We start from the raw sequence: 12,065 nt of genomic DNA, 5'->3' as shown, positions 1-12,065 counted from the left end.
TCCTTTCATAATCTTAAAGACCTCTATCAGGTCATCCCTCAGCCTTCTCTTCTCTGGAGAAATGAACCCCAGCCTGTTCAGCCTTTCCTGATCAGCATATCCTCTCAGTTCTGGTATCATCCTCGTGAATTCTTTTTGCACTTCCTCCAGTGTCTCTATATCCTTTTTATAATATGGAGACCAGAGTTGTGGACAGTACTCCATGTGGTCTAACCAAGGTTCGATACAAGTTTAACATAACTTCATTGCTTTTCAATTATATCCCTCTAGAAATGAACCCCAGTGCATGGTTTGCTTTTTTCTGGTGCTGATAGCTTAACAATGTGAAAGGGAAGCAAATAATAAAGAATAAAAGCAAGAAATAAAAGTATTTAGAGATAATAAATAGACAGAAAATCGGGCAGGCTTCCTTGTGGGTGTGCAATCCTTCCATCTAACATTCCCAATGCACTGCAGCCTGCAATCCAATATGCCCAAGTGCATAAACAGGAAAATCTATCCCATGTTCTTCTAGAAAAGACTCGTATTGCTATCATCATGTCAGGTTTTGGATTTGGCAGAATTTGCATACATTTTATAAAATCTTTTGAAGGCTCTTTAAAATCATCAGCTTTCAATTTATAATTCATTAAGGAAAACATGGCAAACATAGTCTTTATTGATATTCTTAAAAATAAACTTAACAAACCACTTGCACTGTCGGTTTTTAACTATGCTGAAAAACAAAATAGATTTGACTGAAGAATTATTTTTAGTATTACATGCATATCTATTGGTACATCGCTCTCTAAAAAGTGCAGTCCTTTTCTTATTTTCAGCCATTAGGGTTATAAGATAACAACAAATCTGTATTTGATTAAGCTGCTGGATCAGTGGAAATGCAGAAAAAAATATTAATCTGCTTGGTTGACTGTTAAATGGTCTAATTATCTGCCTCGTGTCATTTTTTAAGTCTAAATTTCCAACTAGGTGCACCTTTCTTTGATGACAGTGGGAATTACACAAATTATGCACATTGGTAACATTTGCATCATATTCATTTCTTCATGTGGAACCATTCTGAGAGGATGAAAAGCTCCCATCATCTCTGCAAGTGAAAAGATAATTGCACGTTTTGCAAATGTCATCAAAAATATACAAGTGTGAGTTGTACTCACAGTAAAATCCATGACATTAAATTAAAAGGCTGTGGGATACTTGTGTCACTCTCAGTTAAAGAACTTGCTGATTCACAATTTATAATTCAATGAATGTAATGCATCAATATTAAATAAGATGCTTGAATGCTTTGCGTGCAGACATCGTGTATGGCTCCACTTTCTGCTTCTTGCACTCTTATCCAGTCTGTTTCATTCACTCAGAAACGAATTGTAAAGGATCTAAAAAAAAAAGAAAATGTTATTAAAAACCAAAGAGATACACACCGAAAGCTCATTCTTTGTTAAATTCCTTTCACAGGGAACACAATAATTCTTTATCACACAGGACATACAGCGGGGGCTATCTTCTACTGTACATTAATAATGACAAAAATCCTAGATGTATGTTAACAGGGGTGAAAGATCAATTGAAGTTTTTTTTATTCGTTCATGAGGATGTGGGCGTCGCTGGCAAGGTCAGCATTTATTGTCCATCCCTAATTGCACTTGAGAAGGTGGTGGTGAGACCACTGCACTCGGTGTGGTGAAGGTAATCCCACAGTGCTGTTAGGGAGGGAGTTCCAGGATTTTGACCCAGTGACGTTGAAGGAATGGTGATATATTTCCAAGTCAGGATGGTGTGTGACTAGGAGGGAGACTTAGAAGTGGTGGTGTTTCCATGCGCTTGCTGTCCTTGTCTTCTAGGTGGTAGAGGTCGTGGGTTCGGGAGGTGCTGTCAAAGTAGCCTCGGCAAGTTACGGCTGTTCATCTTGTAGCTAGTACACACTGCAGCCACGTTGCATCAGTGATGGAAGGAGTGGCTGTTTAAGGTGGTGGATGGGGTGCCAATCAAGTGGACTGCTTTGTCCTGGATGGTATTGAGCTTCTTGAGTGTTGTTGGAGCTACACTCATCCAGGCAAATGGAGATTATTCCATCACACTCCTGACTTGTGTCTCTTAGGTGGTGGAAAGTCTTTGGGGAGACAGGAGGTGAGTCACTTGCCACAGAATGCCCAGCTTTTGTCCCGCTCTTGTAGCCATGGTATTTATGTCGCTGGTCCAGTTAAGTTTCTGGTCATTGGTAACCCCCAGGATGTTGATGGTGAGGGATTTGACGCTGGTAATTTAATTGAATGTTAAGGGGAGGTGGTCAGACTTTCTCTTGTTGAAGATGGTCATTGGTTGGCACTTGTCTGGCGTGAATGTTACTTGTCACCTATCAGCCTAAGCCTGGATGTTTTCAAGGTCTTTCTACATGTGAGCACAGACTGCTTCATTATTTGATGAATTGTGTATGAAATTGAACATTGTGCAATCATCAGCAAACATCCTCACTTCTGACCTTATGATGGAGGGAAGGTTATTGATGAAGCAGCTGAAGATGGTTGGGCCTAGGACACTGCCCTAAGGAACCCCTGCAGTGATGTCCTGGGGTTGAGATGATTGGCCTCCAACAACCACAACCATCTTCCTTTGTGCTAGGTATGACTCCAGCCAGTGGAGAGTTTTCCCCCTGATTCCCATTGACTTCAATTTTGCTAGGGCTCCTTGGTGCCACACTCAGTCAAGTGCTGCTGTGATGTCAAGGACAGTGGCTCCCACCTTACCTCTGGAATTCAGTTCTTTTGTCCCTGTTTGGACCAAGGCTGTAATGAGGTCTAGAGCTGAGTATTCCTGGCGGAACCCAAACTAAGCATCAGTGAGCAGGTTATTGGTGAGTAAGTACTGCTTGATAGCACTGTTGATGATACCTTCCATCACTTTGCTGATGATTGCGAGTAGGCCGATTGAATTTGTCCTGCTTTTTGTGGACAGGACATACCTGGGCAATTTTCCACTTTGTCGGGTCGATGCCAGTGGTGTAGGTGTACAGGAACAACTTGGCTAGAGGCACGGCTGGCTTTGGAGCATAAGTCTTCAGCTGGAATGTTGTTGGGCCCATAGCCTTTGCTGTATCCAGTGCGCTCAGCCATTTCTTGATATCATGTGGAGTTTATCGAATTGGCTGAAGACTGGCACCTGTGATGGTGTGGCCTTCAGGAGGAGGCTGAGATGGATCACCCACTGGGTACTTTTGGCTGAAGATGGTTGTGTACACTTCTGCTTGTCTTTTGCACTCGTGCTGGGCTCTGCCATTGTTGGGGATGGGGATGATCATGGAGCCTCTTCCTCCCGTTAGTTGTTTAATTGTCCACCATCATTCACAACTGAATGTGGCAGGACTGCAGAGTTTTGATCCGTTGGTTGTGGGATCGCTTGGCTCTATCTATAGCACGTAGTCCTCTGTTGTAGCTTCACTGTGTTGCCACCTCATTTTCAGATACGCCTGGTGCTGCTCCTGGCATGGTCTTCTACACTCCTCATTGAATCAGGGTTGGCCGCCTGGCTTGATGGTAATGGTAAAGTGAGGGGTATGCCGGGCCATGCAGTTACAAATTGTGGTGGAATACAATTATGCTGCTGCTGATGGCCCACAGTGCCTCATGGATGCCCAGTTTTGTGCTGCTCGATCTGTTCTGAATCTATCCCATTTTGCATGGTGGTAGTGCCACACAACACGAAGGAGGGTGTCCTCAGTGTGAAGATGGGACTTCGTTTCCACAAGGACGGTGCAGTGGTTTCTTCTACCAATACTGTCGTGGACAGATGCATCTGCGACAGGTAGATTGGTGAGGACGAGGTCAAATAGGTTTTTTCTCTCGTGTTGGTTTTCTCACCACCTGCTGGAAGCCCAGTCTGGTAGTTATGTCCTTCAGAACTCAGCAAGGTCAGTCAGTAGTGGTGCTACCAAGCCACTCTTGGTGATGGATATTGAAGTCCCCCAACCAGAGTACATTCTGTGCCCTTGCTACCCTCAACGCTTCTTCCAAGTGGTGGTCAACATGGTTCATCAGCTGAGGGAGGTGGTAATCAGCAGGAAATTTCCTTGCTCATGTTTGAGCTGATGCCATGAGACTTCATGGAGTCCGGAGTCAATGTTGACGACTCCCTCCTGACTGTATACCACTGTGCCACCACCTCTGGGATGGTGATAGAGTCTGGGACATTGGCTGATGTAGGGTTCGAAAATCCACAACCACGTTTTACCAAAAATTGGATTGCCCTATACAGTTTAAAACCAACATTTTCGGCCAAGGCAGAGGTCCCAACAAGCAGGTTGGGATATGCCTGGGACATCCGAATACAGGGGACTGTGGCTCAGAGGCGAGCCATAGATGTCGGCCAATTGAAGCAGAGTGCATTCTCAAAGGCCAATCAGGGGACCGAGTCAGACCTGAAGTGAGGAAACCCCCGGCCAATGGGGACCACCCGGTCCGGGTTTGAATATGTGACTCACCCCTAATCGGGCTATGAATACAAGCCATCATCACCTTAATCAACTCGGACTAGGGACAATAGTCTTGGGATCACTACAGTTAAGCGGTGGCCCAAACTAATCAAGTCCCAGGACTGACACAATGGAGCAGCAGACTTGGAGGAGCCGATGTGCACTCAAAACAATACCCCTGTCCTCACACCTACCTGTATAAATATGGAACACGAAGGACCAACGCTGAGAGAGAACTATTACCAGAAGAACGAACAGGAGAGCGAGTTAAGATGCTGAGGGAAAAGACGAGCCCGGGAGGGACGAGCTGGGGCGAACTAACATCTAAAGAACTCCAGCCGCGCTGAGAAGATCCACCATCAGGCCCCAGGCTCAATCGGTATACTGAAGGTTTACTCTGCTACCAGACGGCGCAACATCGCCGCAAGAAGCCGTACCGTATACCGACTCCCGTTCCGGGGACCTCGACAAGAAGACACCAACGACCGAAGTGGCTGTGGAAGACGGTATTCACTCCAGTCATTTCGGGAACCTTTTCCATCAAGCACAAACCAACCAACGACAACCAACTGAAAGCGCAATCAACAAAACCAAACTTCGAGAAAACCCGACCAGACGCAGCAAGGCCCTCTCCGAGGTTCGGGGTACGGCAAACCCCGAGGCACAGGTCGAATTCCGACGATGACAGCAACAACAACAACCCAACAACCGCACTCAAAATTCCATCTGTCAAGGGAGGAGGCTGTGAGTATAATCCAAGGGCCTGCAACTGTCAGTCTAGTTTATGTAGGAAAGTGGGTTGGTGGGATTGGACTTGGTAAAGATAAAACTGTGTAAACATTCTCGTTGTGTCCGTTCTCTCTCATATTTTATTTATAGTTATAAATGTGTGCGTGTGTTTATTACGTTTGTGGTAGAACTTACCTTGGCAAATAAAATTGGTTGTCACCTGTTCTTTTTCCAAGGACTACTTGTCTCCGAGTGTCTATTTAAAGTGCATCATTCTCCACCCAAATTCTGGAGTTAGAACCAGATAGGGGCATTAGGGCGCTTCGAACCCGCCAAACAAGGGAACAGCAGACTAGGGAAAAGAGAGAGGACTCCAGGAGCACTTGGGCTCAGGAGTACCCCACAGATTAGGTATAAACTGTGCGGGTCGCCACCATATTTTAGTCCTCCTCTATAAGCTGTTGTTCTCTATCTCCTTAGAGGGTGTTTAGTGACACCCGACCTGCAGGCTAACATAAGCTGCAAGGGTATAAAGGAGATCGAGGCCCAATACATCAACAGGCACTAAAGACCCCTGCAATTGGGCAGAGCAGAGCCCCATCCCCCTACACTGATAGATATGATTCAGTGAGTATGATTATGTCAGGCTGTTGCTTGATTAGCCTGTGGGATAGCTCTCCCAATTTTGGCACAAGTCACCAGAGGAGGACTTTGCAGGGTCCACTGGGCTGGATGTGCCTTTGCCCTGTCCGAATCCGATGCCTAGGTTGATGATGGGTGGTCCGTCCAGTTTTATTCTTATTGTAACTTTTTGTAGCGGGTTGATACAACTGAGTGGATTGCTAATAAAAACTAAAAATGCTGGAAATACTCAGCAGGTCAGGTAGCATCTGTGGAGAGAAAACAGAGTTAACGTTTCAGGTCAATGACCCTTCGTCCAAACTGGAAAAAGTTAGAGATAAGAGATTTTAAGCAAGTGCAGTGGCAGGGAAAGGGGAGGAAAGAACAAAATGGAAGTTCTGTGATACGGTGGAAGCCAGGAGTGATTAAATGACAAAAGGGATGATTGTAGAAAGCAAAAGGAGATGGTAATGAACAAGAAATAAATGATGGGTCTAGAAGAGGCGTTCATGGGTATAGCAGAATCATTAACAGCTCTAGAGATCATCTCTCCATGGCCGCCACCCTCATAGTCCCCCAACCCCGCACAGCCCGCTTCTACATCGTTTCCAAGATCCACAAACAGGACTGCCCTAGTAGACCCATTGTTTCAGCCTATTCTTGCCCAACAGAAATAATTTCTTCCTATCTTGACTCTAACTTCTCCTTTGACTCCACTCACTGGTTGATTGGGTGAACGTTTTGTGGAACGCCTCCAATCAGTCCGCAAGCATGACCTCAAGCTTCTGGTTGCCTGTCACTTTAATTCTCTGCTCCACTCCCACTCTGACCTCTCTGTCCTTAGCCTCTTGCACGGTTCCAATGAAGCTCAACGTAAACTTGAGGAACAGCACCTTATCTTTCTATTAGGCACTGTACAGCCTTCTGGACTCAACATCGAGTTCAACAATTTCAGACCATAACCTCTGCTACTATTTTTTCAGATGGCAGCTGTTGATGATTATGCTCTGTTAAGTCTGTGTGTTATAGTGAGAATTACTACACAGACCACAAGAGTAAATTTTAACAGGTCTTTACTAGTCGAAGGTCAGGGCTGAACTACTCAATAAATCATTACACAGCACTTATATACCGGTGTGGTCACCACCGGTATTACAGTATACAGCAGCCAAGATAAAGTAGTGCATCTCTTAAAATAGTTCCCTTAAAAGTGGAACGGTTACATACACCACATGCTCTACCCATTTACACCTCTTCTAGGCCCATCTTTTGTTTCTTTACTTGTCCCATTACCATCTCCTTTTCCTTTGTACAATCATACCTTTCGTCATTTAATCACTCCTGGCTTCCACCCTCTCACAGACTTTCCCTTTTGTTCTTTCTCCCCTTCCTCCCCCCTTTTCCCTGCCCCTGTACTAGCTTAAAATCTCTTGGCCTAGAAATTCAGTATAGCCACTTTTGGGGCGGTAAAGTCGGACGGCCGCTAAAGTTTGCGCCCGGCGCAAAGTCGCGCCCCATTCGGCGATATTCAGTCGCATCACCCCAAGAGGTTGTTGCTGCGCTAAAACAGGCGATGCACGACTATCTTTAGGCGCTAAGCCGGCGGTGCTGAGCGATACCCCCGAGGCCGGGCGCAGCGCAGGTGCAGCGAGTTGTTGATTGATGGCAGACACTCTGGCGCCGGTCAGCTCTTAAAGGGGGAGGGTGGATTTGTTTGCCTGCCACGCCCTGCACCCCTCAACCTAGGCCTGACCACTTCAGCTTCACCTGCACAACGCCCAGGGCTATGGAGAAGGCCAGGGAGAGAGCGCAGCGCTTCAGCGACGGTGACCTGAGGCTGCTGGTTGGCGGAGTGGAGCGCAGGCGCCATGTTCTTTTCCCAGAAGGTGGCAAGAGGCCGCTGCCCAGCGCCTACCGGAAAGCCTGGAGGGAGGTCTCCAACAGGGTGTCTTCCAACAGCGTGGTTGCCAGGACTCCTGTGCAATGCCGGAAGAAGTTCAACGACCTCACTCGGGTTGTCAGGGTGAGTACCCTTTTCAGTGTCCTCCTCATCCCTGCATGTGCACCTCACTTTATGGGCAAAGGGACCTCAAAGCCCTAATGGTCAGCCCTCATCCAGCAGCTATGGGACTGGCATGAAAATCACTTGCACATTCAGGACTTTACACACTGTACAAGCTATTCCACCATGGGAGGCATTGCAGACAAGATCAGGGCTTCACACTGTTCAAGCTATTCGACCATGGGAGGCAGTGCAGACAAGATCAGGGCTTCACACTGTTCAAGCTATTCGACCATGGGAGGCAGTGCAGACAAGATCAGGGCTTCACACTGTTCAAGCTATTCGACCATGGGAGGCAGTGCAGACAAGATCAGGGCTTCACACTGTACTTAGAGGCCGTCCTTTCTCTTGCAGGCCAAGGTGGCGCACAACCGGCGCCAACAAATTGACACCGGCGGAGGCCGTCCTGACGTCAAAGAGCTCTCCGACCTCGACCAGCGTGTGGAGCGCATTATGGCAGTCCGGCTGATTGGACCCGTCGCCAGTGGAGATGCCGACCCTGTTCTGGGCACCAAAGGTAAGGGCATCACCTTTTTGACTTCGCTCGTTCCACTGGCGCCTCAGATCAGCATCCTTTGCCACTGTCCGACCAATGCAGTGAATGGCACCACTCATGCCTCCCTCGCTGCCGCCCTGTCCTCACTCTAAAGCTACTCTTGTGCCTTCCTGCTTTCAGATGGCGAATCGCCAGGTGAGGAGGCGGGCCCGCAAGCTGCCACTGTCAGCGATTCGGAAGACGAGGAGGAGGAAGAGGAAGCTGGCCCATCAGTGCCACCCTCAGCCGCGCCAGCCCATGGCGATGTAGGGGACACGTCTTCCCTGGAGGGGAGCCGGGGGGAAGGGTCGGAGGAGAGTGAAGCTCCGGGGCCCAGCGGCCTGCAGCAACGCGGGAGGGGTGGGGAAGCTCGGCGGACTTCTCCCCAGAGGGTGAGTGCGGCCTCCAGTCCTGCGACGGTGAGCGCAGAGGAGGTGCGCCTCCTAGAGGAAATGGCCGTCCAGGCTGAGCGCAGGCACACTGAGCTCATGGCTGTAGTGGCAAGGATGCCTGACTCCATAGAGTCTCTGTCAAGGAGTGTGCAGGAATTCGGAGCAGCACAGGCCAGGAGTCTGCAACAATTCAGTGCAGCACAGGCCAGGAGTCTGGAACAATTCAGTGCAGCACAGGCCAGGAGTCTGCAGGACTTCGCGGCAGCACAGTCGGCTTCTAGCCAAGTGCTCAGTCGTGCCGTCCATTCACTGGCTGGTGTCATGCGGACACAGACCAGGGCCACCCGGGCACTAACTGCTGCCACCCTCGCTGGATCAGCCAAGCATCGCCAGGGCACTCGCCGCGCAGCAGCAGCCCAGCAGTCTGTTCTTCAGCTGTTTGCTGCGCATGCTGCAGTGCTGGCCCGTGCGAGTGCCAATGTCTCAGGCGACCAGCGAGCACCTGCGATCTGCCAGGTTGGCACCATTCCTGCAGCCGACACTGCCACTCTGCCATTGCAGCTGCCACGAGCCGCTGGACAGACTGCTGCCGCCCAGCCAGAGTTGGAGCAGTCAGCAGCCGGCCACTCCAAGGCCAGAGCTGGTGCAGGCCGACCCCCAAGGGCATCTGCCGTCTCGCCATCTGCCCCTCAGCAGCCTTCCCCCAGCCTTGCTGCAGCCACTGGGCTCCCATTGAGGAGGAGCTGCAGGGCGGGCAGGGGCCAGGCAAGGATGCGCAAGGCATCGCCCTCGCAGGGCAAAAAGTAGAGGTATGCACAAATGCCTGGTGCTTGTTGTAAGGCCGAGACTGGTGCAGTTGTGTTTGTGTAAGGCCGAGACTGGTGTCTTTCTTTCTTTTTGTAAGGCCGAGACTGGTGTCTTTCTTTCTTTTTGTAAGGCCGAGACTGGTAGTTTTGTGTTTTTGGAGGGGGCTTCTCCACATGAGGATGTAATGTGGGAAGGGCAGAGGTTTGCAATAAATTATTGTTGTTAAATTGCAGTGTGCATGGTTTTTTTGTCAAGTCCTGGTTGCCCTGCTCGGCTGAGGGCTTGTGGAGCGGCTACATTCATCTGCTGACATTGGCACAAGCCATTCCCTGAGAGGGGGCCTAGAAGCGACGTTCAATAAGCCGGCGACGGGCGGCCCTTGCACTTTCTGCCTCCCTCCTGTGCTGGTCCTCCTCCTCCTCCTCCTGAGGTGGTCCTCCAATCTCTGGTGGCAGTGCCTGAGTCCTGCGGATAGCCAGGTTGTGCAGCATGCAGCAGACGACCATGAAATGGGAGACTCGCTCCGGCGAATACTGTAGGGCTCCACCGGAACGATCCAGACAGCAGAACCGTTGCTTCAGGACGCCGATTGTTTGTTCAATGATGTTCCTGGTCGCTTGATGGCTCTCATTGTATCCCTCTTCAGCAGGGGTGCTGGGCGCACGGAGCGGGGTCATCAGCCAGGTACACAAAGGATAGCCTTTGTCCCCGATAAGCCATCCTCGTGGGTGAGGCTGTGCCTGGAACATGTCTGCCACAGAAGTCTGTCGCAGGATGAAGGCATCGTGGCTGCTGCCTGGAAAGCGGGCATTGACAGCTCGGATGAGCTGCCTGTGGTCACACACCAGCTGGACGTTGAGCGAATGGTAGCCCTTCCGGTTGCGGTAATCCTCGGCATTCTCCAGAGGTGCCCGCAAAGCCACATGCGTGCAGTCAATGGCGCCCTGCACCATGGGGAAGCCCACGAATGCTGCAAAGCCCATTGCACGCTGTTGCTGCTTGGCAAGGGCCATGGAGAAGGAGATGAACTGACGTCTCCTTTTGAAAAGGGCATTGGTCACCTGGCGGATGCAGCAATGCACGGCGAACTGGGAGATGTTGGCAATGTCCCCAGTAGCGGATTGGAAGGAGCCGGTGGCATAGAAGCTGAGAGCCACCGTCACCTTCACTGCCACCGACAGAGACGTCCTGCTCCTCAGCTGTGGCATCAGATCACCGCCAAGCAGGTGGCAGATCTCTGTGACCACCTCCCTTCTGAATCGCAGCCTCCGAACACACTGCTCGTCAGACATGTTGAGATAGGAGAACTGCTGGCGGTATACCCTGGGTGGGTAAGGCCTCCTTTCCCGACGCCTGTTGCCCCCTCTCTGTCTAGCCAGGGCTGCCACTCTCTCACGGCGTCTGTGAGCCCTTTGGATGTAATTGAGAAAGCCAGCGTTGACACCCATTGCAGCCCCCATAATATGCTGGCAAACAATGAGATGTCAATGAAGGCAAAGACTAGTGGAAAGCTGTGGCCTGAAGCCAGAAGTACCTGTCCGAGTGTTGGGCCAAAGCAGAAAGCTCTCTACCTTGGTCTCTCTCCAAAGATCCGTTTCTCAAGAAGGAGTGCTGCGAAATGGCAGCAAATTAAAGAGGAGTGCCCTTTAATTTGCGCCCCCCCGCATCGGCTGAGCACCGTTCCACTCTAACAGTCGCTAGGGGCACCAGGCGCACAATGGGGCGGCGCGACTGAAGTTTCGGTTGGGGGCGCACAAAGGGCGTTGCACGAGGAAATGACGTCATGATCTGCGCGCGCAGCTGAGCGCGCGCAAAGACTTTGCGCCGCCGCTAAATCTCTAGTGAAGTTGGGGCGAGGCGCAGATCGCGCTGCGCCCGGGCGCTAGCCGCCTAGCGCCCGACATCTACTCCTCCTAAGGCGCTAACGGCTGGCGCAACCAACTGAATTTCTAGGCCCATATCTCTTTAACTTCTTCCAGTTCTGACAAAAGGTCATCGACCTGAAACGTTAACTCTGTTTTCCCTCCACAGATGCTACCTGACCTGCTGAGTATTTCCAGCATTTTCTGTTTTTATTTCAGATTTCCAGCATCTGCAGTATTTTGCTTATGTATGAGTGGCTTGCTAGGCCATTTCTGAGGACAGTTAAGAGTAAACCAAATTTTTGTGGGTCTGGAGTAACATATAGGCCAGACTGGGTAAGGACGGCAGATTTCCTTCCCTAAAGGACATCAGTGAACCAGTTGGGTTTTTACGACAATCTGATAGCTTCACGGTCACCATACTAGCTTTTTATTCCAGATTTATTCAGTTAACTGAATTCAAGTTCACAAACCGTCATGGTAGGATTTGAACTTACATCTCTGGATTAGTAGTCCAGGCCTCTGGATTATTAGTCCAGTAACATAACCACTATGTTACTGCACCCATAACAGATTTTTTGGTACTGAT

General features: G+C 49.7%; 1 protein-coding gene across 1 annotated transcript in view; it reads right to left on the bottom strand.

Annotated features, from left to right (window-relative positions):
- Positions 1-636: 636 nt before the first annotated feature.
- The window catches only part of LOC147112787 (calcium and integrin-binding family member 4-like), an 89,844-nt gene continuing 78,415 nt past the window's right edge, over positions 637-12,065 (bottom strand). The window contains exon 7 of the mRNA XM_085997404.1: positions 637-1,379. Coding sequence (XP_085853530.1) covers positions 1,358-1,379 — 22 coding nt within the window. The 3' untranslated portion in view covers positions 637-1,357. The remainder of the gene's footprint in view (positions 1,380-12,065) is intronic.

Source organism: Somniosus microcephalus, chromosome 9 (genome assembly GCF_052327205.1).
Source record: "Somniosus microcephalus isolate GS21.2 chromosome 9, FLI_Smic_1.0, whole genome shotgun sequence".
NCBI classification, from domain to species: Eukaryota; Metazoa; Chordata; class Chondrichthyes; order Squaliformes; family Somniosidae; genus Somniosus; species Somniosus microcephalus.
This window is presented reverse-complemented; position numbering and strand designations above follow the sequence as displayed.